General features: G+C 41.6%; 1 protein-coding gene across 4 annotated transcripts in view; it reads left to right on the top strand.

Annotated features, from left to right (window-relative positions):
- OCA2 (OCA2 melanosomal transmembrane protein) overlaps positions 1 to 25,319 on the top strand; it is a 229,999-nt gene that overhangs the window by 41,363 nt on the left and 163,317 nt on the right. For all 4 annotated transcript variants that reach the window (XM_024747301.1, XM_024747303.1, XM_024747302.1 and 1 more), the window contains exons 3-9: positions 6,287 to 6,385; positions 7,767 to 7,958; positions 10,976 to 11,033; positions 13,076 to 13,148; positions 14,534 to 14,694; positions 16,470 to 16,552; positions 17,787 to 17,940. In XM_024747301.1, the coding sequence (XP_024603069.1) occupies positions 6,287 to 6,385; positions 7,767 to 7,958; positions 10,976 to 11,033; positions 13,076 to 13,148; positions 14,534 to 14,694; positions 16,470 to 16,552; positions 17,787 to 17,940 (820 nt within the window). The remainder of the gene's footprint in view (positions 1 to 6,286; positions 6,386 to 7,766; positions 7,959 to 10,975; positions 11,034 to 13,075; positions 13,149 to 14,533; positions 14,695 to 16,469; positions 16,553 to 17,786; positions 17,941 to 25,319) is intronic.

The following is a 25,319-nucleotide window of genomic DNA, read 5'->3' as shown; positions in this document are numbered from 1 at the left end:
TCTTCTTTAAATGTTTGATAGAATTCGACTGTGAAGCCATCTGGTCCCAGGTTTTTGTTTGGTGCAAGATTTTTAATCACAGTTTCAGTCCTTGTGATTGGTCTGTTTATATTTTCTATTTTTTCCTGGTTCAGTCTCGGAAGGTTGTGGTTTTGTAAGAATTTGTCAGTTTCTTCCAGGTTGTCCCTTTTATTGGCATATAGTTGCTTGTAGTAATCTCTCGTGATCCTTTGTATTTCTGCAGTGTCAGTTGTTACTTTTCCCTTTTCATTTCTAATTCTGTTGATTTGAGTCTTCTCCCTGTTTTTCTTGATGAGTCTGGCTAATGGTTTATCAATTTTGTTTATCTTCTCAAAGAACCAGCTTTTACTTTTATTGATCTTTGCTATTGTTTCATTCATTTATTTTTCATTTATTTATGATCTGATCTTTATGATTTCTTTCCTTCTGCTAACTTTGGGGTTCTCTTGTTCTTCTTTCTCTAATTGCTTTAGGTGTAAGCTTAGGTTCTTTATTTGAAATGTTTCTTGTTTCTTGAGGTAGGTTTTTATTGCTATAAACTTCCCCCATAGAACTTATTTTGCTGCATCCCACAGGTTTTGGGTTGTCGTGTTTTCATTTTCATTTCTCTCTTGGTATTTTTTATTTCCCCTTTTCTTCAGTGATCTCTTGGTTATATAGTAGTGTATTGTTCTCCTCCATATGTTTGTGTTTTGTTACAGTTTTTTTCCCCTGTAATTGATATCTAGTCTCATAGCATTGTGGTCAGAAAAGATACTTGATATGATTTCAATTTTCTTAAATTTACCAAGGCTTGAATTGTGACCCAAGGTATGATCTATCCTGGCGAATGTTCTGTAAGCACTTGAGTAGAAAATCTATTCTGTTGTTTTTGGATGGAATGTCCTATAAATATCAATTAAGACCATCTTGTTTAATGTATCATTTAAAGCTTGTGTGTCCTTATTTATTTTCATTTTGGATGATCTGTCCATTTGTGAAAGGGGGGTGTTAAAGTCCCCTACTATTGTTGTGTTACTGTTGATTCCCCCGTTTATGGCTGTTAGCATTTGCCTTATGTATTGAGGTGCTCTTATGTTCGGTGCATCAATATTTACAATTGTTATATCTTCTTTTTGGATTGATCCCTTTGTCATTATATAGTGTTCTTCTTTGTTGTTGTAATAGTCTTTATTTTAAAGTCTATTTTGTGTTATATAAGAATTGCCGCTCCAGCTTTCTTTTGATTTCCATTTGCATGTAATATCTTTTTCCCTCCCCTCACTTTCAGTCTGTATGTGTCCCTAGGTCTGAAGTGTGTCTCTTGTAGATAACATATATATGGGTCTTGTTTTTGTATCCATTTATCCAGTCTATGTATTTTGGTTGGAGCATTTAATCCATTTACATTTAAGGTAATTATCGATATGTATGTTCCTTTTACCATTGTCTTAATTGTTTTGGGTTTGTTAATGTAGGTCTTTTCCTTCTCTTGTGTTTCCTGTCTAGAGAAGTTCCTTAGCGTTTGTTGTAAAGATGCTTTTGTGGTGCTGAATTCTCTTCGATTTTGCTTGTGTGTAAAGGTTTTAATTTCTCCGTTGAATCTGAATGAGACCCTGATGGGTAGAGTAATCTTGGTTGTGGGTTTTTCCCTTTCATCACTTTAAATAGATCCTTACACTCCCTTCTGGATTGCGGAATGTCTGCTGAACGATCAGCTGTTAACCTTATAGGGATTCCCTGTATGTTATTTGTTGCTTTTCTCTTGCTGCTTTTAATATTTTTTCTTTGTATTTAATTTTTGATAGTTTGATTAATATGTTTCTTGTCATGTTTCTTCTTGGATTTATCCTTTATGGAACTCTGCGCTTCCTGGACTTGATTGACTATATCCCTTCTCATATTAGGGAAGTTTTCAACTATAATCTCTTCCAATATTTTCTTAGTCCCTCTCTTTTTCTCTTCCTCTGGGACCCCTATAATTCAGATACTGGTGTGTTTAATGTTGTCCCAGAGGTCTGTGTGATTATCCTTAATTCTTTTGATTTTTCTTTTTTTCTCCTCTGCACTAGTTATTTCCCCTATTTTATCTTCTGGGTTACTTGTCTGTTCTTCTGCCTCAGTTATCCTGCTATTGATTCCTTCTAGAGAATTTTTAATTTCATTTATTGTGTTGTTCATCATTGTTTGTTTGCTCTTTAGTTCTTCTAGGTCCTTGTTAAACGTTTCCTCTATTTTCTCCATTCTATGTTCAAGATTTTGTGTCATCTTTACTATCAGTGCTCTGAATTCTTTTTTAGGTAGCCTGCCTATTTCCTCTTCATTTGTTTGGTCTGGTGGGTTTTTATCTTGCTCCTTCATCTGCTGTGTATTTCTCTGTCTTCTTATTGGCTTAACTTACTTTGTTTGTGGTCTCCTTTTTGAGGGCTGTTGGTTCGTAGTTCCCGTTGTTTTTGGTGTCTGCCCCCAGTGGGTAAGATTGGTTCAGTTGCTTGTGTAGGCTTCCTGGTGGAGGGGACTGGTGCCTGTTTTCTGGCAGATGAGGTTGGATCTTTTCTTTCTGGTGGGCAGAATCACATTTGGTGGTGTTTTTGGGGGGTGTCTGTGAACTTCGTATGATTTTAGGCAGCCTCTTTGCAAATAGGTGGGCTTGTGTTCCTGTCTTGCTAGTTGTTTGTCGTGGGGTTTCCAGCACTGGAGCTTGCTGGTCATTGGGTGGAGCTGGGTCTTAGCATTGAGAAGGAGATCTCTGGGAGAGCTCTTGCTGACTGATATTCCATGGGACCTGGAGCTCTCTGGTGGTCCAGTGTTCTGAACTAGACAATTGTGGTAAAAATCTGACTGGTATCTTGGATTCTTCTTTGCTGGGTGATATATCCTGACCAACATGCCATCCCCTCTGCACCAGCTAAGGGAGTATTCAAAGAAGCAGTTAAAATGCATTGCAGGCAACATGGGCACGAGGATCCTCAGGGAGTACACAAAACAGGGACCTCTTAATTTCTCCTGGATGATGTGGAAGGGTTGTGAGATCTGAAGGAAGAAGACATGCTATACAAACAATGTTGAAAGAAAGCATATTATATATATAAACGCCCTAGACAAGGGTGGAAGCCTGTTACAAGAAGTAAAAGTATTTCTGAAAGTTTGAAGAGTAGATTTGGGTAAAGGGAGTTAAAGAAAATCTAGAGGTGAAGCTGAGGTGATGCAGGTGGTGTATCTTAAAGGACTCTTTAAAACCTGATGAGTGTTTTTATCATGAATGGGTGTTGAATTATGTCAAATGCTTTTTCTGAGTCTATTGATATGATCATGTGGTTTTTGTCTTTCCTTTTGTTAATGTGCTGTATCACATTGATATGCATACAGTGAACCATCCTTGTAACCCTGGAACCAATCCAACTTGGTCATGGTGTATGATCCTTCTTATGTATTGTTGGATTTGTTTGCTAATATTTTGTTGAGGAATTTTGCATCTATATTGGCTTGTAATTTTTCTTCATAGTGTCCTTGTGTGGTTTTTATATCAGGAAAATGGTGGCCTAATAAAATGAATTTTGCAGTGTTCCTTTCTCTTCAATCTTTTGGAATATGGTTTGAGAAGGATAGGTATATATTCTGATATGATCATGTGGTTTTTGTCTTTCCTTTTGTTAATGTGCTGTATCACATTGATATGCATACAGTGAACCATCCTTGTAACCCTGGAACCAATCCAACTTGGTCATGGTGTATGATCCTTCTTATGTATTGTTGGATTTGTTTGCTAATATTTTGTTGAGGAATTTTGCATCTATATTGGCTTGTAATTTTTCTTCATAGTGTCCTTGTGTGGTTTTTATATCAGGAAAATGGTGGCCTAATAAAATGAATTTTGCAGTGTTCCTTTCTCTTCAATCTTTTGGAATATGGTTTGAGGAGGATAGGTATATATTCTTTATATGTTTGGTAAAGTTTCTCAGTGAATCTTTCCAGTCTTGGTCTTTTGTTCACAGGCAGTTTTTTTTTTTAAATTACAGATTCTATTTCACTTCTAGTGATCAGTCTCTTCAAAATTTCTGTTTCTTCTTCACTCAGTCTTAGCAGTCTGTATGTTTCTAGAAATTTGTTCATTTCTTCTAGGTTGTCCAATTTGTTGGCATATAACTGTTCATAGTATTCTCATAATTATTTGTATATCTGTAGTATTGGTTGTTATTTCTCCTCTTTAATTCTAATTTTGTTTATTTGGGTCCTTGCTTTTCTTCTTGGTGAGCCTTGGTGAGATTTGTTAATTTTGTTCATCTTTTTAGAAAACCAGCTCTTGGTTTTATTGATCTTTTATATTGTTTTCTTAAAATCTCTATTTTATTTATTTCCTCTCTGATCTCTATATTTCCTTCCTTTTGCTGACTTTGTGCTTTGTTCTTCTTTTTCTGTTTCTTTTATTTGGTAGGTTAAGTATTTGGTAGGTTAATTTGTTCATTTGAGATTTTTCTTTTATGTCAAGGAACGCCAGTATCACTATGAATTTCCCTTATAGAACTGCTTTTGCTGCATCCCATAGCTTTTGGGAAGTTGTGTTTTCATTTTCATTTGTCTTGAGGTATTTTCTGATTTCCACTTTGATTTTATCATTGACCCATTGGTTTTTTAGTAGCATGTTATTTAGTCTCCACTGTTTTCTCTTTTCCTTTCTGTTGTTCATCTCTAGTTTCATACTGCTGTGGTCAACAAACATGCTTGATATTATTGCTATCTTCCTAAATAGATGAGTCTTTTTTTGTGACCTAGTATGTAGTCTGTCCTAGAGAAATTTCCTTGAAAAGTGTATATTCTGCATTTTGGGGGGATGTAGTCACCTGTAAATGTTCATTACATTCAACTGGTCTATTCTGTCATTTAGGACCTCTGATGCCTTATTGATTTTTTTGTCTGGTTGATCTGCCCATTGATGTCAGTGGGGGTGTTAAAGTCTCTTGCTATTTTTGTATTATTTTCAATTTCTACCTTTAAGTTTGTTAGTATTTGCTTTATATATTTAGGTGCTCCTGTATTGGTTGTGTATATGTTAATAAGTATTGTATCCTCTTCTTATATTGATCCTTTCATCATTATTTAATGTCCTTCTTTGTCTTTCATTATAGCCTTTGTTTTAAAGTCTATTTTGTCTGATATGGATATTGCTACCCCTGTTTTCTTGTCATTTTGATCTGCATGAAATATCTTTTTCCATCCCTTCATTTTCAGTCTGTGTGTTTTTCTCACTGAAGTGAGTCTCTTGTAGGCAATGTATTGAAGGGTCTTGCTTTGTTATTCAATCAGCCACCCTATGTCTTTTGATCAGCACATTTAGTCCATTGACATTTAATTATTATTGATAGGCGCATACTTATTACCATTTTATTCCGTATTTTACAGTTGTTTTTGCAGTTCTTCTTTGTTCATTTCTTCTTATTATTTTTCTTGTTGTGGTTTGATGATTTTCTTTTGTATTACACTTGAGTTCCTTTCTTTTTGGTTTTTGTGAATCCATTCTATGTTTTTGATTTGTAGTTACTCTGGTTTTCAAGTATGTTAACCCACAACTATATCTATTTGCTTTAGATGGAGAGTCATATAAGTTCAAGCACATTCTAAAAGATCTACATCTTTTTAAACATCCTTATTGGAGTATAATTGCTTTACAATGGTGTGTTAGTTTCTGCTTTATAGCAAAGTGAATCAGTTATACATATACACATGTTTCCATATGTTTCCATATCTCTTCCCTCCTGCGTCTCCCTCCCTCTCACCCTCCCTTTTCCACCCCTCTATGCGGTCACAAACCACTTAGCTGATCTCCCTGTGCTATGTGGTTGCTTCCCACTAGCTATCCACTTTACACTTGGTAGTGTATATATGTCCATGCCACTGTCTCACTTTGTCACAGCCTACCCTTCCCCCTTCCCATATCCTCAAGTCCATGATCTAGTAGGTCTGTGTCTTTATTACTGTCTTACCCCTAGGCTCTTCATGACCTTCTTTTTTTCTTTTCTTAGATTCCATATATATGTGTTAGCATACAGTATTTGTTTTCTCTTTCTGACTTACTTCACTCTGTATGACAGACTCTAGGTCCATCCACCTCACTACAAATAACTCAGTTTCATTCCTCTTTATGGCTGAGTAATATTCCATTGTATATATGTGCTACATCACCTAAGTGTCCATCAACAGATAAACGTTCTTGAATCTAGCCACAACCATCAGTGAGCACAGTCATCATTTTGTGTTGGTGATCCCTTTCCTTCACTGTGTTTTTCAGGTCTCACCCTCCTTTCCCCCAGTTCTTCAGCTGCAGTTCTAAAGACCCCTGCTTTACAGAAAACACACCTTTGCTGAGGAATTTCTCACAAGGGAAAGGGTGAGGTGTTTTTTTTTCTTTCTTTCTTATAAAATTAAGAAATCTCCAAGCATTATCCTTTGCACTTATGCTGGAGAATTTCTTCCTGAGATATGAATTTTTATCTGACATGTATGGTCTCTGCTAGATCCTTGTCAATTCAATGTGTGTTCATGATTCTAGTGGTTGTATTCTGTGCCTTATGAATTGCCAAGTAACCTTGAGCATAACCCTGCAATGATTGAATAGCACATGTACACACTCATGCATGCACACAGCTGGGAAAGGCCATCTTGCCAGGCCAGGGCTTCTCAACCAGGGTTGAGGTTGGCTCTGTCAGGAGACATTTTTTGCTGTCACCAATGGGGGAGGGGCACTATTGGCATTTAGGGTAGAGGACAGGGATGCTGCTAAACATCCTGCATTGCACAGGGCATCTCTCCACAACAAAGAATTATCTGGCTCAAATGTCAATAGTTATGAAGTTGAAAAATGTATGATTTAAAAGAAAACTCTATTTCCTGTAAGTTTGAAGTTCCTTTTTCTTGTTGTGAACCAGTCCTAAAGCAGTGATAAGAGTTCAGGAGAATGACAATGTCCTGTTGAGCTAACTGGGTTCGAAAGGCATAGATTGAGAGGCATAACATAATAGATTGTGGCTCTTGTGTCAATATTGCCACCCCACAAGTATTCCATGTATTTCCACAGGAAAATTCTGGGCTTGGTGCAGCCTTACTAGAGTCAAGCGCTGACTGACAATCTGTACTGAATGAGTTGTTCAGTTGTTCAGGGATTCAACCAAAATTAAATGGATATATCCACATGTAATTTTGATAAATTTTATGATACCCCTTGATTCATCCTTCTAGATATAGGTCCCATTCTTGGGCCCATCTAGTCCAGTCCCCCACTCCTGCTCATGCTCATGTAGATGTTGGGTGGGAAAGCTAGTTAGTCCATCTCTCCTACAGCTTCATTACAGATAGATACCTACAAAGAGGAGAAAAGGCTTACACCACTCACTGTGCTTCAGGATGAGTATAACAGGACCAGGTATTGAGAACTCCAGCACAGTCAAAGAGAAAGCAAAAACTGAAATGAGCTGGAGCTGGTCTGAGCCAGAAAAAGCTGTACTGGACATTTCCAAACTCAGAACAAGTTGATGTTTCTTGAAGGTCCACAATTTATTTTGAAGACTGTGTGACCCCAGACTATTTCCCTCCAGTCCAGGGTCTGTAACGTCAAGAAAGACCCATCCCCACCAGTCTGACAGTACTACAATATCGATGGTCCTTTGAAAAACAAGTATTGATTATACATTTCACGCTTACCCCTGAGATGAAGTGTTGCTTTGGAGATGCTACTATTTCTGTGAAAATAACCACAAAGCCTCGATTTCCAGGTCACGGTGCGTGCCCGTTTGCCACCCAGAGTTCATCACTGCTGAAGAATCTTGGGAGAACAGCTCAGCTAAGTGGGAGGGCAGATCCCTGCTGAGCAGAGAGTTGGTAGGTTCCTCTGGATCCGCCTCCTCAGAGAAGGGGGAGCTTCTGGACAGCGCTCACATCGGGTTCCACCGTCTTTCCAAGTTGAGGTAGGAAGACTTGGAGTGCCAGCACTGGCACAGGGTGTTGGTCGCACAGTGCATGCCGCCCACCTGGGACTGGGCTGGGGAGTGGGGTGCGGTGCGGGTATTGCCCACGCGACATCGTTCCTGAGGACAGGGTGGAGGTGAGGAAGAAGGCTAGGTGGCACTTTCCTGGAAGGTAATCTTCCTTTCCTCCAGGCCCTAGAAGACAGATAAAGCGGCATTCAAACCAGCATGGAGCCTTTAAGGCTACAAGAAAACCCAATTACAGACCTAAATGATGAACGCCCTACACACCTGTCCTTTCTGTTGTGTGGCTGGGGTCTTCAAGCCCATGAGGCTTTGTGGATGAAGTAGTCCCCGTGGTGTTTTAGAAGGTGATATTATCATTTGTATTCAGTGATGAAGCACGTTATTAGAAGGGTTCTGCACAGGAAGGAGAAAGAGGGTTTTTAGGGGTGATGCACCTGCAGGTGGGGTCGAGAGAGGCCGAGTCCTCCGTGCATGCGTAGGAGGGCGGAGGACACACATGCGCTGGGGATCTGAGGGAATTTTGCAGCACCCCCCGCGCGGGTCGGAGCAGGAGAGATCTCTCCCTTGTTTGTCTGTTGAGGCTTCTGCGTGAACATTTACTTGAAGGAGGGGTTCCGCTGAGAGCCACACATTTGAAAGTGGCATTTCCAGGGACACAATACCAGGACCACCAAGGTCCCCATTATGTATCTGCTCCGAGGTAGCTGAGGAACCAGCAGGGCTGGGCATGTCCGTGCAGCTGTCTCCTTGTCGCCTGGCATTCCCCTCGCTCCACAGCCTTCTGTGGGCTTCCACTAAAATGGTCTATGTGAAAACCCATGGATAGGTGAGAAGACACCATGAAGCTATCAAATATTAGTGTTATTATTTCTCTACATTAGGGGGCCCAGCTTTTCTGAAGCTGTTTGAAGAGCTGATTAGAAGTGTACCTACCTGCCTCCCAAAGTGTATCCGTCTTTACCTAGAGAGGCCCACTCTCAGTTGTCCTACTGATCTTTCAGGCAATCCTGAGAAGTAGGTGAGGTACTTCAGAGAGGGTAAGGATTTTGCCTGAGGTCATGCAGGTTGTGAGAGGAGCAAAGGGGTGGGGGGAGGAATGTGACCCCAGGTCCCCCACCAGTGCTTGACCGTGGAGATGTCTTTTCCCACCATGCCTCCCAGCCATGTGTAGTTTCTTCACCTTGACTGGTCTTAGCTCTTCTCATAGGTGTGACAAATATTGGGCAACTAATGTGCTATAAAATTATTTGAATAATGTGAAAGTGTGTGAACAGGGACCTGGCCCCATAGATCACCATGATGGTAAGCACTGACACTGTTAACACCCTTCTCCAACTGGCTGCCTCACAACTCCAGAGGATGCAAGCTTCCTCAAATGTCCCATACCATGGAAAATAGAACTAAGTACATTTAAGCCTTTACATTCAGTGGTTGTTTTATCTTCTACGATTCATAAAATAGTTGCCTCAAACTTGCCACTTAACTGAAAGACTTAATGCCATTCTTTTTAACATGTCTAGAAAGAACTACACATGTTTGTTGAAGAAACTTGTAAAAATTATTTTGGATGGTCAGCTCTGCTGTATATGTCAGTTATGTAGAAAGAAATTAGTATTTAAAATAGTTCAACTGGGCCAAGACAGGAATAAAGACGCAGACCTACTAGAGAATGGACTTGAGGATACGGGGAGGGGGAAGGGTAAGCTGGGACAAAGTGAGAGAGTGACATGGACACATATACACTACCAAACGTAAAATAGATAGCTAGTGGGAAGCAGCCGCATAGCACAGAGAGATCAGCTCAGTGCTTTTTGACCACCTAGAGGGGTGGGATGGGGGGGTGGGAGGGAGGGAGATGCAGGAGGGAGGAGATGTGGGGATGTGTGTATATGTATGGCTGATTCACTTTGTTATAAAGCAGAAACTGACACACCATTGTAAAGCAATTATACTCTAATAGATGTTTCAAAAAAAAGTATTAAAAATAGTTAAATTAATGCTTCCTGCTTTAAAAGGAAATGTTTTTTGATTCCTATTTGAATAGGAGCTATTGATCATAATTTGGAAGGGTGAAATATTACTCATCAAATTAATTAAATCTGAGAGAATGCAAAAGAAGGTTTTACCATTTTGAAAGGATCAGAAAGGTTTTGAAAAAGATATCCCTATATAGACTTTATTCCTTTGTTCTACAAACATGTGTCAAGCACAGGCTGTGTACCAGCACCCTTCCTTTTGCAGGACCAGAGCACAAATACCCCAGGGCTTGCTCTTGAGGAGTGGCCAGGGGAGAGCACCCCCCAGCACTAGGCAGTGATTGTGTCTTCAGGAAGTAGTATCTGGTGGACCCTGGGGAGGTGACAGGAGCAGAGATAAGCCTGGAGTGGCTGCCACGCCCACATTTGCCAAGGACCTGATGGCTACAATTAAGAAGTGTGTAATGATGACTGGGCCAGGGTGCCATCATGAGTCCTAAGAGGGCCTGAATGTCTATTGAATTATCTCCTAAGGAATTCTTAAAGGACTCTGCTGGTACAACTGGTTATAGCATTGCAATTTCTTTCTTGAATTGTTTGGTTATGTCTCAGTCGATGTTTATTTGATGATCAAATCCATATGCCTACCTTCCAGAAAACTTAGGGGAAAATAATTGATAAATATGAATCTGAGAGCTGAGATGAAGCTTGTTTCCAGGAAACTAGAGCCTTTAAAAGGCTAGTGAAGAGGCTCAAATCTTGACCTTCATCATCTCTGATAAGAAGCAGTGTTCAGACACTCAGGGTTAAGTTTGTTCCCCTCTATAACCTCCACCAATCTGCTGTTGTCCTCAGCAGTATCCTCTTTCATACCATGTTATGGGAAGAATTTCACACATGTGCTTTGAGATAAACATTACCCAAGGCTTCAGCAGGCATCTGAGGTTTGAGAGTGGGGCACATGCAAGCAGGACTGCTGTCAGTGTGACCTGGGGCCTGTCTTTTCTCTTGCAGGTGCTGTGTGCAGTGGCTGAAAGTCACGGGCTTATTTGTCTTTGTGGTGCTGTGCTCTGTGAGTACCATGGCACCCTGAGCTCTGCTGAAAGGCCCCACACTGTCTGCTCAGCAGAGCCCCCGGGTGCATTGTGCTGGGTAGCAGGGCACCTGAGGTGTGGGGCTCACACATTTCTTTGGAGGAGTTACTGAGGGTGTGTGGAATGGCAGCCTTGGGTGGCTACGGAGGCCTGCCCTTAGCAGTGCTCCTCTGTTGTCCCCAGTCATACAATGGAAGCCCTGAGGACCTGGCTTTGCTCTGTGGAAGGCAGTTAGCTTACCCGCAGGTCTCAATTCCCACCTTAAGCGGCTTACCAAATTCTCTTTTCAGCCACAAGCAGTAAACACTCTTTAGTTGTGTTGGGACATGTCTAGCAGTCATGGGTGCACCCAGGAATGTCTCAGTGCCCCTTTGGGATGGCTCCCAGCTGGCCCACCCTGTCTGGGAGAGAGTGAAGTTCTATGTTTGCCCCTTCCCTGGAGGCTGCTCTGATTTTACTTGCCCATACATCCCCAGGGAGGGCTGCAGAGCCAGGGCCCTAGAGGTGACCTAAGTGTTCCCTCTGGCTTGAGGGGTCACGAGTTTCACTGCCAGCATTTGTGTGGTGTGTGTCCTGATATAGCCCTAGCTGAGATCACATTGTATGCACTCAAAATATATTTGCTGAATGAGTGAGTGTGAGGCCCCCATGTCTGCCTGTGTGTCTGTGTGTGTGCACAAAGGTGTGAGGTACCAAGTGCCTGGCTGTGTGTTTGTGTGTGTGCGTGCCTCTGTGGGACGTGTGGGTCTTTTTCTGTCTGTGAGCATTTTGAGGTTGTGTGTGTGCCTAGGGACTTATTGTTAGAGTTAATAGTTACTTATTTTTAGCATTGGCATAGGATAGTTTGTGTGGGCCAGTTTTGGGAGACACCAGTAGGTGGTTTGTATGTGCCGCTGTGACAGGGTATGAGATTGTAAGCAAGGAAGGGGTGGGTGAGTGGTGTTTCCATACCTGTGCCTTGTGGACTCCAGGACTGGTGTGGCTGTGGCTTTTCTCTGTAGGCAGCCTGTGGTGACAGCCATGCTGGCTGCCCTTTGTGACTGGAAGCCATGTATGTGACCATGTATAGCTGTGAATACATGGTCTTCATTATCTGTGTGTGTGGGCATGAGGGTTGGGACTCTATGTGTGTGCAGGATTGTACATGACAAGAGTCTCCTCTTCTCAGTGTGACATATAGGGAACAATGTTGCATTTCAGACAGCAAGGGTGCATGAAGTCAATACTGTCAGAATTGAAATGAGTAGAGGCATTCTTTAATAATCCACATGGGAGGAGAGCAGTGGCACAGAGAAAGGAAATCTAAGCACAGAACCAAAAAAAATTGCATTGAACTCTGAAAACTTCATGAGTTTACTTTTTTGGCTACCAGTTTGCCTTTCTACTTCCTATTCACACAGTTGTGTGGTTCTGAAACCCCCGCTGCTTAGCATAGCCTGGTGGGTGGGTGTACTGGGATATCCAAGGAGGAGGTATGGGTGGCCCAAGTCTCCCCTGACCCCTGAGAGCTGACCTGAGCTCTGTGTCTAGTCTTCATCCTTCTTCTGGTAATTGAAATTTTGGTGATTTGTGGACACAATCCAAAACAGAATTTGAGGAAGTTGTTTTGAACTTCTGTAATCTGTTATCTCATCATCACTTTTACTTTCTGATGAAGTATAAGATACTCTGCAAATTCCACAAGCATGTGCTCCCACCATCATATGGGTTGTATTTCCTACTCTCCAGTATGGGAAAACCATGTTTACCCTCCTCTGATGATTTAATTTTATGGCTGGGTATTTAATCCTTAAAATTGGCAAATATCAATAATCAAGGCCCATTGTAGCAGAAAATAGTATAATGGATCAGAATTTTATCTTTTAATATCTCAGAAAAGCTATTTAGAGTAAGCTGGTGAATTTTGGATACATCAAGCAGCACCTTTATCATACCCGTATTTTCAGCTCTTATCAAAGTTACTTAAATCCTATTGCTCTCACACCATAAATCTATCATTAAATGTTTCTGATTGTTACAGATTTTATTTAGCCTGTATCCAGATGAAGGAAAGTTCTGGCAGTTGCTGGCTGTGTCACCGCTGGAAAGCTACAGTATCCAAACCTGTACTTAGATGGACAGTCGCCCATGGTTGAGTCACAAAGTGAAGAGACCTGAAAACTATCATGACAGTTGCCCAAGGTCACGGCCTAAGCAATTACCGTTCCTCCCTGTGTGTGTTTTGTTCCTCCAGGACGTGTGGTGAAAGATGAGGCTTCAGAACAGAAGGGGAGGGGCACTAGTGAGACTGCGATGGGTGGGTGGTGGTGAGGTTCCCCATGGAAGTGTGACAGCAGCCAAACAGTGCATTTTAGTTAAGGCCCGGCTTCCTGTGGCTCTTGGATACTCTGTTCTGTTCCTTGCCCCCACCCTCTTGTGTTTTGGCTTGGGTGGTTCCTCTTGAACTATCTTTAAGTTCATTGGTTCTTTCCTTGGCTGTGTCATCTGAGTTTGATGATTGCTTGGTTTCTTATACTCTGGGCTCTCTTGCCTTTTTGTAGGCCTCAGCTGCCATAACAGAATACCACAGCCTGGGTGGCTTATAAATAAACAGACATTTATTTCTCACAGTTCTGGAGGCTGGACATCCAAGGTCAGGGTGGGCTGATTTGATTTCTAGTGAGGGCTCTCTTTCTGGCTTGCAGATGGTCACCTTCCTTCTATGTCTTCACAGGGTCTTTCCTTTCCTGTGTGTGTGTGTGTGTGCGTGTGTGTGTGTGTGTGTTTATGAGTGTGTATGTAGAGAGAGTGAGAGCTCTCTCGTATCTCTTCTTACAAGGACACTAATCCTATCAGATCTGGGCCTCACCCTATGACCTCATTTAACCTCAGTTACTTCCTTAGAGGCCCCATCTCCAAGTATAGCCACACAGGTGCTCAGGGCTTCAACATATGAATATGGGGGACATGGACACTCAGTCCATAGCACTGAGGTAAAGTTTTAAGCTTGGAGATGATCACACCTTAACTTCTATGGGCCTTAGTTTTGGGGTGGGGGGAGTCGTGTAAATCTAGTTAGAGGTTGGCTGGGTTGTGGTTTGTAGTTGCTATGGTAACCTTCAGTGCCCCAGACAGTTGGAATTTCTCTCTCCATCTGTCTACTGCTATCATGAGTCCAGGAACTGGGGCAGGCGTTTATTGCTGGCTGCAAAGAGTAGAAGCAGAGATGATAGTAGGATGGGAGACACCACCTAAATGTTAAACCAGAGGATCCAAAACACAATTAAACAAAGCAAAACCAGTTGTGCATGTCAGGGGTGAGGGGCTGAAGAGGTAGGAGCAGTCAGGGCAGTGGCACAGGTGGAAGGGACGGCCTGGACATACATTTCCTTGTGCACTTTCCAAGATGGGTGTTCCCTGGGAAGGTGGGAAAGGTTGTGGGGGGGGACCCTCCAGGCCTCTCCTCCTTGCTTTGTAGTTCACCTTGACAGCCCCCTAGCTGTGAACCTCAGCAGCCATGCAGACTCCATGCTGCTCCAAGTGGACCTGGCAGGGGCCCTGGTGGCCAGTGGCCCAAGTCATCTCGGGAGAGAAGAGCACGTGGTGGTGGAGGTGACCCAGGCTAATGCTCCAGGCTCCAGGCAGTGGCGGCCACAGCAGGTTACACTCATGAGTTATTTGAAAGGAATTGTAAAAACTCATTTCACCTCTTTATAAATTGAGTTTCCTCTCTAATTGATTTGATGGGAGCCATAAGGCAATGACACCATTATTAGGCAAGCCCTTATCTTTTGCTTTGTCTCTGAAATTCTCTTTTCTCTAAGACAGTTATAAAACTCTCACCATTTCAGTAAAGTCAGGCTTTTGAGGGTGTTTTTTTTTTTAATTTAGAGTGATTTTACTGGGCAATTCAGGGAAACATTATATATTTGAAAGTGCAGTTAAACCTGAGCCTTTAAATATATAATGTTTCCTTCTGTACCATGAGGTACTCCAATACCACGGTCCCCTTGAGTTTGTGGACACTTGGCTAAGACTGTGTCTGGTTTCCTCGAGCTTCTGCTTCTAGAGCAATAGGACCTTGTGCTCAGCGTCTAAGCCAAAGCCTTCAGTTCACATCCTGTGAAGGCTAGGAGAGCCAGCAGTGGCGTTGTCACCATGTCCCAGAGCCCAGACAAGGCCTGGCCCCTCTCTGTGCATCCTGACTTGTGCCCCAAGTCCTGGCCTCAGTGACTCCCCTGGATTATCATGATGACTTCTATATGAAGTCGTATCCCTAGTTCATGGGTTTTCCCTATTATAACTAATAGAAGGAAACCCTGCTGGTACACAGGCTGTGTCATCCAAAATGGAGTGTCACTGGAGTAATGGTGGGTTACTGCCCCAACACATTTTTCTGCCATGCAGAGAAGTGTCCCCAGAGCCCATGTCTCATTATGAAGAAGGCTGCGGTTTCATGGGCAATGGCTGATGTTGCACCGATGTTCTAAACCAGTGGCTCTGGCTGTGGTCTTAGGACATAAACTTGGCTTCCCTGTTTGCAGCCCACAGCTCACTGGCTCCTCAGTAAAGACAAGGTAGGCACATTTCATCTGCTGTTGGCTCCTTTTGTGACCTTGTGTGGAGGAGAGCATGACCTTTTGCAGCCTGCTGACATAGTTGCCTGCTCCAGAAACACAACACGGGAGATCTTTACTGAAGGATTTTTTTCTGATACACTCTTTCCAAGCACGGAAGTGTTTAAGAGAACTTTTGACTTCTCATTCATGCTTTGACCACTTTCAAAGTTCCTATTTTCAATTTTCTTTATGATTTGTGGGCGGCAAGACTCCTATCCTCCCATTGAAAGTTCCCTGGCAACCTTAGTCAGGCTGCCTGCCTCTGCCTGGGTACACCTCCATCTCTGCACACATCTGGCCCCTCTCAGCTGGCTTCTCCATTTCTCTGCTCCTGACAAGAACGTACAGGCACTTTGGCCCGCAGCAAAGGCAGCTCATCCTCTGGCCCTCCCTCCCACAGGCTCCTGTGACCTGGGTGTGGAGTGTTTCCTGCCTTCAGTTTGCAAACAGGAAGCAGTTCTAAACAAGCCTTTCTCATCAGTTGCCTCAGTGGGTTTAGAAGACTCCAAGTCTCCAGTAATGTGCAATGATTTCCTTTTCTCTTAATATATCGTATTTACTTCTATATCTTTGTGTCTTTGTACATGAATTCTGTATTTGTACTTCCGTATTTTTCTTAAACACAGCCCTCCAGTTGTGGACATTTCCAGCTGCACACCACCTGGCCAGCTCTAGTGTCTCCGTGCGAAAAGGCTTCATGCTCCTCTCTTTCTCCTTTTCTTATTCTAAACAAGGACCTACACTGAAGAGCACGGGACCCCAGGTGATGGTCCATGTTCAAAGCCTTACCAGGATTTCATGCTTTGACTTTTACAGGTCACTCATAACTGGACGGTGTTTTTAAATCCAAGCAGAAGTGAGCGCACGGTGCTGAGCAGGACCTTTGAGGTTCTGAGCAGGTGGGTCTTGGTGACTGAGGTCTTGGGGAAGCCCCTCTGGGACACACTCACCTAGAGAAGTGTGACCCTTGGGACTCCAGTTATGAATAGCCAGGCCAGTTACGGGCTTGGACGAGATGCTCCTTTTGTGTAGACAGTGAACATGAGGCTGTGGCCGGGCGTCAAAACCACACATATCAGGAAGTAAGAGGATTGATTACAGGGCCCATTTTGAAGCAAATGGTGTTTTATAGCTGATGCTTTAAATTCATTAATATCATGAAGCTATGCAATGGGGAATTCTAGAAAATCTTAGGATTCTTTTTTTCTTTAATGCCACTCCGTATTAAGTCTGTACTCTTGGTTACTGTATGAGTTTGCTAGGCCTGCTATAACAAATACCACAGACGCGTGGTTTAAACAGTAGAAATTTATTTCCTCAAGTTGTCAACAGGGTGTGTCTTTCCTGAGGTCCCTCTCCTTGCTGTGTAGACACCATCTTCCCCCTGTGTCCTCACGTGCTTGTTCCTCTGTGCATGTCTGTGCCCCAAACTCCTTTTCTTATAAGGACACCAGTCATATTGGTGTCACTATTTTTGACTTAATCATCTTTGTAAAGATCTTATCTCCAAATATCTCCAGTCACATTCTGAAGTGGGGTTAGGAAGTCCACATATTGAAGGGACACAATTCAGCTCAGAACAGTTACTGAAATTTTAGAAAGTGCTTTAGTTTCACCATGCCACATGCTGTTGATGACTTACATGCTTCTTGTTCCTGGTGTTTTCACACCACTGGTGACAACCTGTCTACCTGTTCTCAGGTTGCACATCCTTTTCCAAATCTCTCACATGTGAGAATAGTCGGCTGTGCTATTTGTTGCAGGTAAAGCAATCAGATATGTGATAAGGAGGAAGAGGGAAAATTAAATGGCTAACCACTGTGAACTTCCCTGCTCACTGTTCATTGTTGGAGTGGCAGCTGCAGCAAAGAAGGCGCTGCCTGATGGGGGCTGAGTAGCTATGTCAGAGGGGCCTGGCCACGGGGAGGCTGTGCATGCATCTCACACAGCTTGCCTGTGCTCAGGGCTCCTCATCTGCCAGGTCAGGCATTGTGTGAGTCACCCTGAGATCAGTTCAGGCTCTGGTTATGGCCATGGATGACGTGTTGGGAAAGACACCGAGGGAGCAGCACTAATGGTTGATGGCTGGTCTGTTTCCCTTATCAGTGGTAAGATCTTTGCTTCATTCTGCAGAGAGCCTGTTTCCATCAGCATTCGAGCCTCCCTCCAGCAGACCCAGGTTGTTCCTCTTTTGATGACTTATCAGTACCTCCGCACAAGCGTTGAAGCACAAGTGACCATGGCTGCGGTCATTCTTGCTGGGGTCTACGTGCTGATTATATTTGAGGTAACTTGCATGCCTGCTCTCCTGGGTTTATCTGTGCGCCCACAAGTGTATTTTAACACTTACTTGTTGGGTGCTTAGGGATGGGCTCAGTCTTGCATCTTAGTCAAACTGAAATAGTGTCTTTCCTAAAAAGTGACATTTCCCTCATTCTAGGTAGAAAATTGCTCTGTACTGCAATATCTGTTGAATCTTGGCAATTGACATATGCAAGATAAGTTTTGCCAGGCACCAGCAACAGTTTATTGAGAAAACTGAATAGGCACGTGATTTTCTCACCCTCACTTTGCTGCTCACACAAAGTGTGATCCTGAGGAGACAAATGTTGGACCTCTCTGAGACTCAGGGTCTTCTTCTGTAAGATGGGCATGTTAAAATGCCCCCTAGCTGTTTCATAGGATTGTGTGCCTGATGGGGACCTGGGAGACCTTGGGCTACATGTGGGGAAGGATTATTATCTTTTATGCTTATCAACTCAGCTAATGAGCCTTTTCACAAGTGATCTCATGTCCCATAAATTCAATTTTTCTGGGAAACTTTAAGTGTGGCTATAGCTTCAATAGCATGGAACAAAGTACAGACACTGCCTGGGCTGGGCAGGTCCATCGTTAGTTTGATTGTGAAACCAGATTTACAACAACGTGTTGATGGGAATGTTGGCTCCAGTGGGCTGAACCTGGAGGGTCAGGAGAGGATGTGACTGTGAAGAGGTGTTTCTTCCCGAGGTATGAGAAGTGCCGTGGAACTTCAAGGAGGTGAGCTGAGGGAGGAGTCACCAGGATAGTTCCTGAAGTCCCCTGCGGCTGTCTGGTCTGCCTGGCTCCAGCAAGTTGAGCCCCTAGCTGTCCAGCAAGGCCCACTCACTGGTTTAGTTGCTCTTTCTCTTAATGTCTCTTTTATTCTGGGGCAGCTCTATTCTCTCCATTCTTTCTCTATTTTCTTTTCAATCAATATTATCATTGTTTCAGAATTCCTATGGCCACACACATACTCTGTGATCCATCAGAGTCCAGAGGGGTCCAGGAGCAGGTCGTTGAGCAGTTTTCTCCCTGAGAGGCCACAGAGAGCGCACTCCTCCCTCCGTGGCAGTGTTTCTGCCAAGGGCAGAATGCTTGAGATTCAGAGCCCAAGGCTGTTGCTGGGGTCTTGTCACATAGACACCCTCAGCCCACCAAAGTCCCAGGCTCCCAGAAGTAAGGCCAATGTTCACAAAAAGTCACATTTTTATACCAACAGTTTAGGCATACTGGTACAGCAGAATGCAGTACTCCAGGCCCACAGAGCAACCTTATCACTTGGTAACACAGGAAACATTTCAAAAACCAAGTACTCAGACGTCAGCCAAGGCCAACCCTGGAGCAGGCTCTTCTAAAGGCCCTTCTAATGATGGCTGCCTTAGGCTTGCCAGGTCTTTACTGCACCACCATCTGGTTGAAAAATCCTATTCTGTTTTTCTGTAGAACATCCTGCACCCTGGATTGTTACTCTAGTCCCTCTATCTCTGACAGACTACAATTTAGATCTGAAGCCTTCAGGTTAAATTTTGGGGCCCATATCCTTCACAGGTGTGCTGGGAGTTTGAGTTGTATCGAGGAGAAGGAATCTGGGTGTCCTCCTTTCAGGGATGCTGAGATTGCCCAGTGAGTTTAGGTGGTAGCAGCCCAGCCTGTTTGTTGTCATTCTCCCTGCTGCTACCTTTGCTCTTAATGGCTTTAATACCCACCAGGGACCATTGCCTGACTCAGTGGTTTCATTAGCATTTACAGTAAACTTTCTGTCCTTCATTCGGCATTTATAAATGATTCATTCTGTATTGAAGAACTTTCTCCCACCCAATTTCGTTATTGTGAAACACACTTCATGCCAGAGACACGAGATTAATTTTCTTTTATTAATGATTTTTATAGTAGTGAATAGCTGCCTTAGCAACTTACAGTGGTATCCACTGAGTTATTTTGTGTCTCTTAGATTTTTTTTTTTTTTTTTGCGGTACGTGGGCCTCTTATTGTTGTGACCTCTCCCGTTGCGGAGCACAGGCTCTGGACGTGCAGGCTCAGCGGCCATGGCTCACGGGCCCAGCCGCTCCGCGGCATGTGGGATCCTCCCGGACCGGGGCATGAACCCGCGTCCCCTGCATCAGTAGGCGGACTCTGAACCATTGCACCACCAGGGAAGCCCTCTTAGATTTTTTTGAATATCATGTTGAACTTATGGATATAATAGATTCAGTGTGCTTTAATCAATCACAGTCACTAATAATTAAAAAAATACAGTCCAGTGCCAATTTATTTATTTATTTTTGAATTTTATTTTATTGTATTTTTTAAAACAGCAGGTTCTTAGTAGTTCCCTGTTTTATACATATTAGTGTATATATCTCAATCCCAATCTCCCAATTCATCCCACCACCACCGCCCCCCGCTTTCCTCCTCTGGTGTCCATATGTTTGTTCTCTACATCTGTGTCTCTATTTCTGCCTTGCAAACTGGTTCATATGTACCATTTTTGTAGATTCTACACACACACGTTAATATATGATATATGTTTTTCTCTTTCTGCCTTACTTCACTCTATATGACAGTCTCTAGGTCCATCCATGTATCTAGAAATGACCCAGTTTCATTCCTTTTTATGGCTGAGTAATATTCCATTGTATATATGTGCCACATCTTCTTTATTCATTCATCTGTCGATGGGCATTTAGGTTGCTTCCATGACCTGGCTTTTGTAAGTAGTGCTGCAATGAACATTGGAGTGCATGTGTCTTTTTGAATTATGGTTTTCTCTGGGCATATGCCCAGTAGTGGGATTGCTGGGTCATATGGTAATTCTATTTTCAGTTTTTTAAGGATCCTCCCTACTGTTCTCCATAGTGGCTGTTTCACTTTACATTCCCACCAACAGTGCTGGAGGGTTCCCTTTTCTCCACACCCTCTCCAGCATTTGTTTTTTGTAGATTGTCTCATGATGCCCATTCTAACTGGTGTGAGGTGATACCTCATGTTAATTTTGATTTGCATTTCTCTAATAATTAGTGATGTTGAGCAGCTTTTCATGTGCTTCTTAGCCATCTGTATGTCTTCTTTGGAGAAATGTCTATTTAGGTCTCCTGCCCATTTTTGGATTGGATTGTTTGTTTTTTGAATATTGAACTGCATGAGCTGTATATATATTTTGGAGATTAATCCTTTGTCCGTTGATTCATTTGCAAATATTTTCTCCCGTTCTGAGGTTTGTCTTTTTGTCTTGTTTATAGCTTCCTTTGCTGTGGAAAAGCTTTTAAGTTTCATTAGGTCCCATTTGTTTATTTCTGTTTTTATTTCCATTACTCTAGGAGGTGGGTCAAAAAGATCTTGCTGTGATTTATGTCAAAGGGTGTTCTTCCTATGTTTTCCTCTAAGAGATTTGTAATGTCCAAGCTTACATTTAGGTCTTTAATCCATTTTGAGTTTATTTATATTTATTTGAATTTGTCATCTTGTATTCTTTTCTTTTCCTTTTTTTAAAAAAATATTTATTGGAGTGTAATTGCTTTACAATGGTGTGTTAGTTTCTGCTTTATAACAAAGTGAATCAGTTATACATATGCACATGTTCCCATATCTCTTCCCTCCTGTGTCTCCCTTCCTCCCATCCTCCCTATCCCACCCCTCTAGGGGGTCACAAAGCACCGAGCTGATCTCCCTGTGCTATGCAGCTGCTTCCCACTAGCTATCTACCTTACGTTTGGTAGTGTATATATGTCCATGCCTCTCTCTCGCTTTGTCAGAGCTTATCCTTCCCCCTCCCCATATCCTCAAGTCCATTCTCTAGTAGGTCTATGTCTTTTCTCCTGTCTTGCCCCTAGGTTCTTCATGACCTTTTATTTTTTTTAAATCTTTATTGGAGTGTAATTGCTTTACAATATTGTGTTAGTTTCTGCTTTATAACAAAGTGAATCAGTTATACATATGCACATGTTCCCATATCTCTTCCCTCCTGTGTCTCCCTTCCTCCCATCCTCCCTATCCCACCCAACTAGGCAGTCACAAACCACCTAGCTGATCTCCCTGTGCTACATGGCTGCTTCCCACTAGCTATCAACTTTATGCTTGGTAGTGTATATATGTCCATGCCACTCTCTCACCTCGTCACAGCTATGTTGAGCATTCTTTCATGTGTTTGTTGGCAATCTGTATATTTTCTTTGGAGATATGTCTATTTCGGTCTTCTGCCCATTTTTTGATTGGTTTGTTTGCTTTTTGATATTGAGCTGCATGAGCTGCTTGTAAATCATGGAGATTAATCATTTGTCCCTTGCTTCATTTGCAAATATTTTCTCCCATTTTGAGGGTTGTCTTTCCATCTTATTTATGGTTTCCTTTGCTGTGCAAAAGCTTTTAAGTTTAATTAGGTACCATTAGTTTAGTTTTGTTTTTTATTTCCATTATTCTAGGAGGTGGGTCAAAAAGGATCTTGCTGTGATTTATGTCATAGAGTGTTCTACCTATGATTTCCTCTAAGGGTTTGATAGTGACTGGCCTTACATTTAGGTCTTTAATCCATTTCAGTTTATTTTTGTATATGGTGTTAGGGAGTATTCTAATTTAATTCTTTTACATGTAGCTGTCCAGTTTTCCTAGCCACACTTATTGAAGAGGCTGTCTTTTCTCCTTTATATATTCTTGTCTCCTTTATCAAAGATAAGGTAACCATATGTGTGTGGGTTTATCTCTGGGCTTTCTATCCTGTTCCATTGATCTATATTTCTGTTTTTGTGCCAGTACCATACTGTCTTCATTACTGTAGCTTTGTAGTATAGTCTGAAGTCAAGGAGCCTAATTCCTCCAGCTCCATTTTACTTTCTCAAGATTGCTTTGGATATTCGAGGTCTTTTGTGTTTCCATACAAATTGTAAAATATTTATTCTAGTTCTGTGAAAAATGCGATTGGTAATTTAATAGGGATTGAATTGAATCTGTAGATTGCTTTGGGTTGTATAGTCATTTTCACTGTGTGGATTCTTCCAGTCCAGCAACATGGTATATCTCTCCATCTGTTTTTATCCTCTTTAATTTCTTTCATCAGTGTCTTATAGTTTTCTGTATACAGGTCTTTTGTCTCATTAGGTAGGTTTATTCGTAGGTATTTCATTCTTTCTGTTGCAATGGTAAATGGGAGTGTTTCCTTAATTTCTCTTTCAGGTTTTTCATTATTATTGTACAGGAATGCAAGAGATTTCTGTGCATTAATTTTCTATCCTGCTGCTTTACCAAATTCATTGATTAGCTCTAGTAATTTTCTGGTGGCATCTTTAGGATTTTCTATATATAGTATCATGTCATCTGCAAACAGTGACAGTTTTACTTCTTTTCCGATTTGGATTCCTTTTATTTCTTTTTCTTCTCTGATTGCCATGGTTAAAACTTCCAGAACTATGTTGAGTAATAGTGGTGAGAGTGGGCAACTTTGTCTTGTTCCTGATTTTAGAGGAAATGGTTTTAGGTTTTCACCATTGAGAATGATGTTGGCTGTGTGTTTGTCATATATGGCCTTTATTATGTTAGGTAGGTTCCCTCTATGCCCACTTTCTGGAGAGTTTTTATTATAAATGGGTGTTGAATTTTGTCAAAAGCTTTTTCTGCATCTATTGAGATGATCATATGGTTTTTCTCCTTCAGTTTGTTAATTTGGTGTGTCACATTGATTGATTTGCATATACTGAAGAATCCTTGCATCCCTGGGGTAATGTGTATGATCCTTTTAATGTGCTGTTGGATTCTGTTTGCTAGTATTTTTTTGAGGATTTTTGCATTTATGCTCATCATTGATATTGGCCTGTAGTTTTCTTTTCTTGTGACATCTTTGTCTGGTTGTGGTATCAGGGTGATGGTGACCGTGTTAAATGAGTTTGGGAGCGTTCCTCCCTCTGCTATATTTTGGAAGAGTTTGGGAAGGATAGGTGTTAGCTCTTCTCTAAATGTTTGATAGAATTTGCCTCTGAAGCCGTCTGGTCCTTGGCTTTTTTTTGTTGGAAGATTTTTAAACACAGTTTCCATTTCAGTGCTTGTGATTGGCCAGTTCATATATTCTATTACTTCCTAGTTCAATCTTGGAAGGTTGTGCTCTTCTAAGAATTTGTCCATTTCTTCCAGGTTGTCCATTTTATTGGCATATAATAGTCTATTGGCTTGTAGTGGTCTCTCATGATCTTTTGTATCTCTATGATGTCAGTTGTTACTTCTCCTTCTTCATTTCTAATTCTGTTGATTCGTCTTCTGCCTTTTTTTCTTGATGAGTCTGGCTAATGGTTTATCAATTTTGTTTATCTTGTCAAAGAACCAGTTTTTAGTTTTATTGATCTTTGCTATTGTTTCCTTCATTTCTTTTTCATTTACTTCTGATCTGATTTTTATGATTTCTTTCCTTCTGCTAACTTTCTGGTTTTTGTTCTCTTTTCTCTAATTGCTTTAGGTGTAAGGTTAGGTTGTTTATTTGAGATGTTTCTTGTTTCTTGAGGTGGGATTGTATTGCTATAAACTTCCCTCTTACAACTACTTCTGCTGCATCCCATAGGTTCTGGGTCGTCGTGTCTTCATTGCCATTTGTTTCTTGGTATTTTTTTACTTCCTCTTTGATTTCTTCGGTGATCTCTTGGTTATTTAGTACTGTGTTGTTTATCCTCTGTGTGTGTATTTTTTTTACAGTTCTTTTTCCTGTAATTTTCTTAAATTTACCAAGGCTTGATTTGTGACCCAAGATATTATCTATCATGGAGAATTTTCCATGAGCACTTGAGAAGAAAGTGTATTCTGTTGTTTTTGGATGGAATGTCCTATAAATATCAATGAAGTCCAGCTTGTTTAATGTATCATTTAAAGCTTGTGTTTCCTTATTTATTTTCATCGGTGAAAGTGGGGTGTTAAAGTCCCCTATTATTATTGTGTTACTGTTGATTTCCCCTTTTATGGCTTTTAGCATTTGCTTTATATTTTGAGGTGCTCCTATGTTGATGCATAAATATTTACAATTGTTATATCTTCTTCTTGAATTTATCCCTTGATCATTATGTAGTTTCCTTCTTTTTCTCTTGTAATAGTCATTATTTTAAAGTGTATTTTGTCTGATATGAGAATTGTTACTCCAGCTTTCTTTTTATTTCCATTTGCATGGAATATCTTCTTCCATCCCCTCACTTTCAGTCTGTATGTGTCCCTGTGCTGAAGTGGGTCTTTTGTAGACAGCATATAGGCAGGTCTTGTTTTTGTATCCATTCAGCCAGTCTGTGTCTTTTGACTGGAGCATTTAATCCATTTACATTAAGGTAATTATCGATATGTATGTTCCTATTACCTTTTTCTTAATTGTTTTGGGTTTGTTTTTTGTAGGTCTTTTCCTTCTCT

The sequence above is a fragment of the Neophocaena asiaeorientalis genome, unplaced genomic scaffold (genome assembly GCF_003031525.2).
Source record: "Neophocaena asiaeorientalis asiaeorientalis breed wild unplaced genomic scaffold, Neophocaena_asiaeorientalis_V1.1 scaffold236, whole genome shotgun sequence".
In the NCBI taxonomy this organism is placed as follows: Eukaryota; Metazoa; Chordata; class Mammalia; order Artiodactyla; family Phocoenidae; genus Neophocaena; species Neophocaena asiaeorientalis.
The sequence above is the reverse complement of the archived record's forward strand: the minus strand, read 5'-3'. Positions and strand labels throughout refer to the sequence as shown.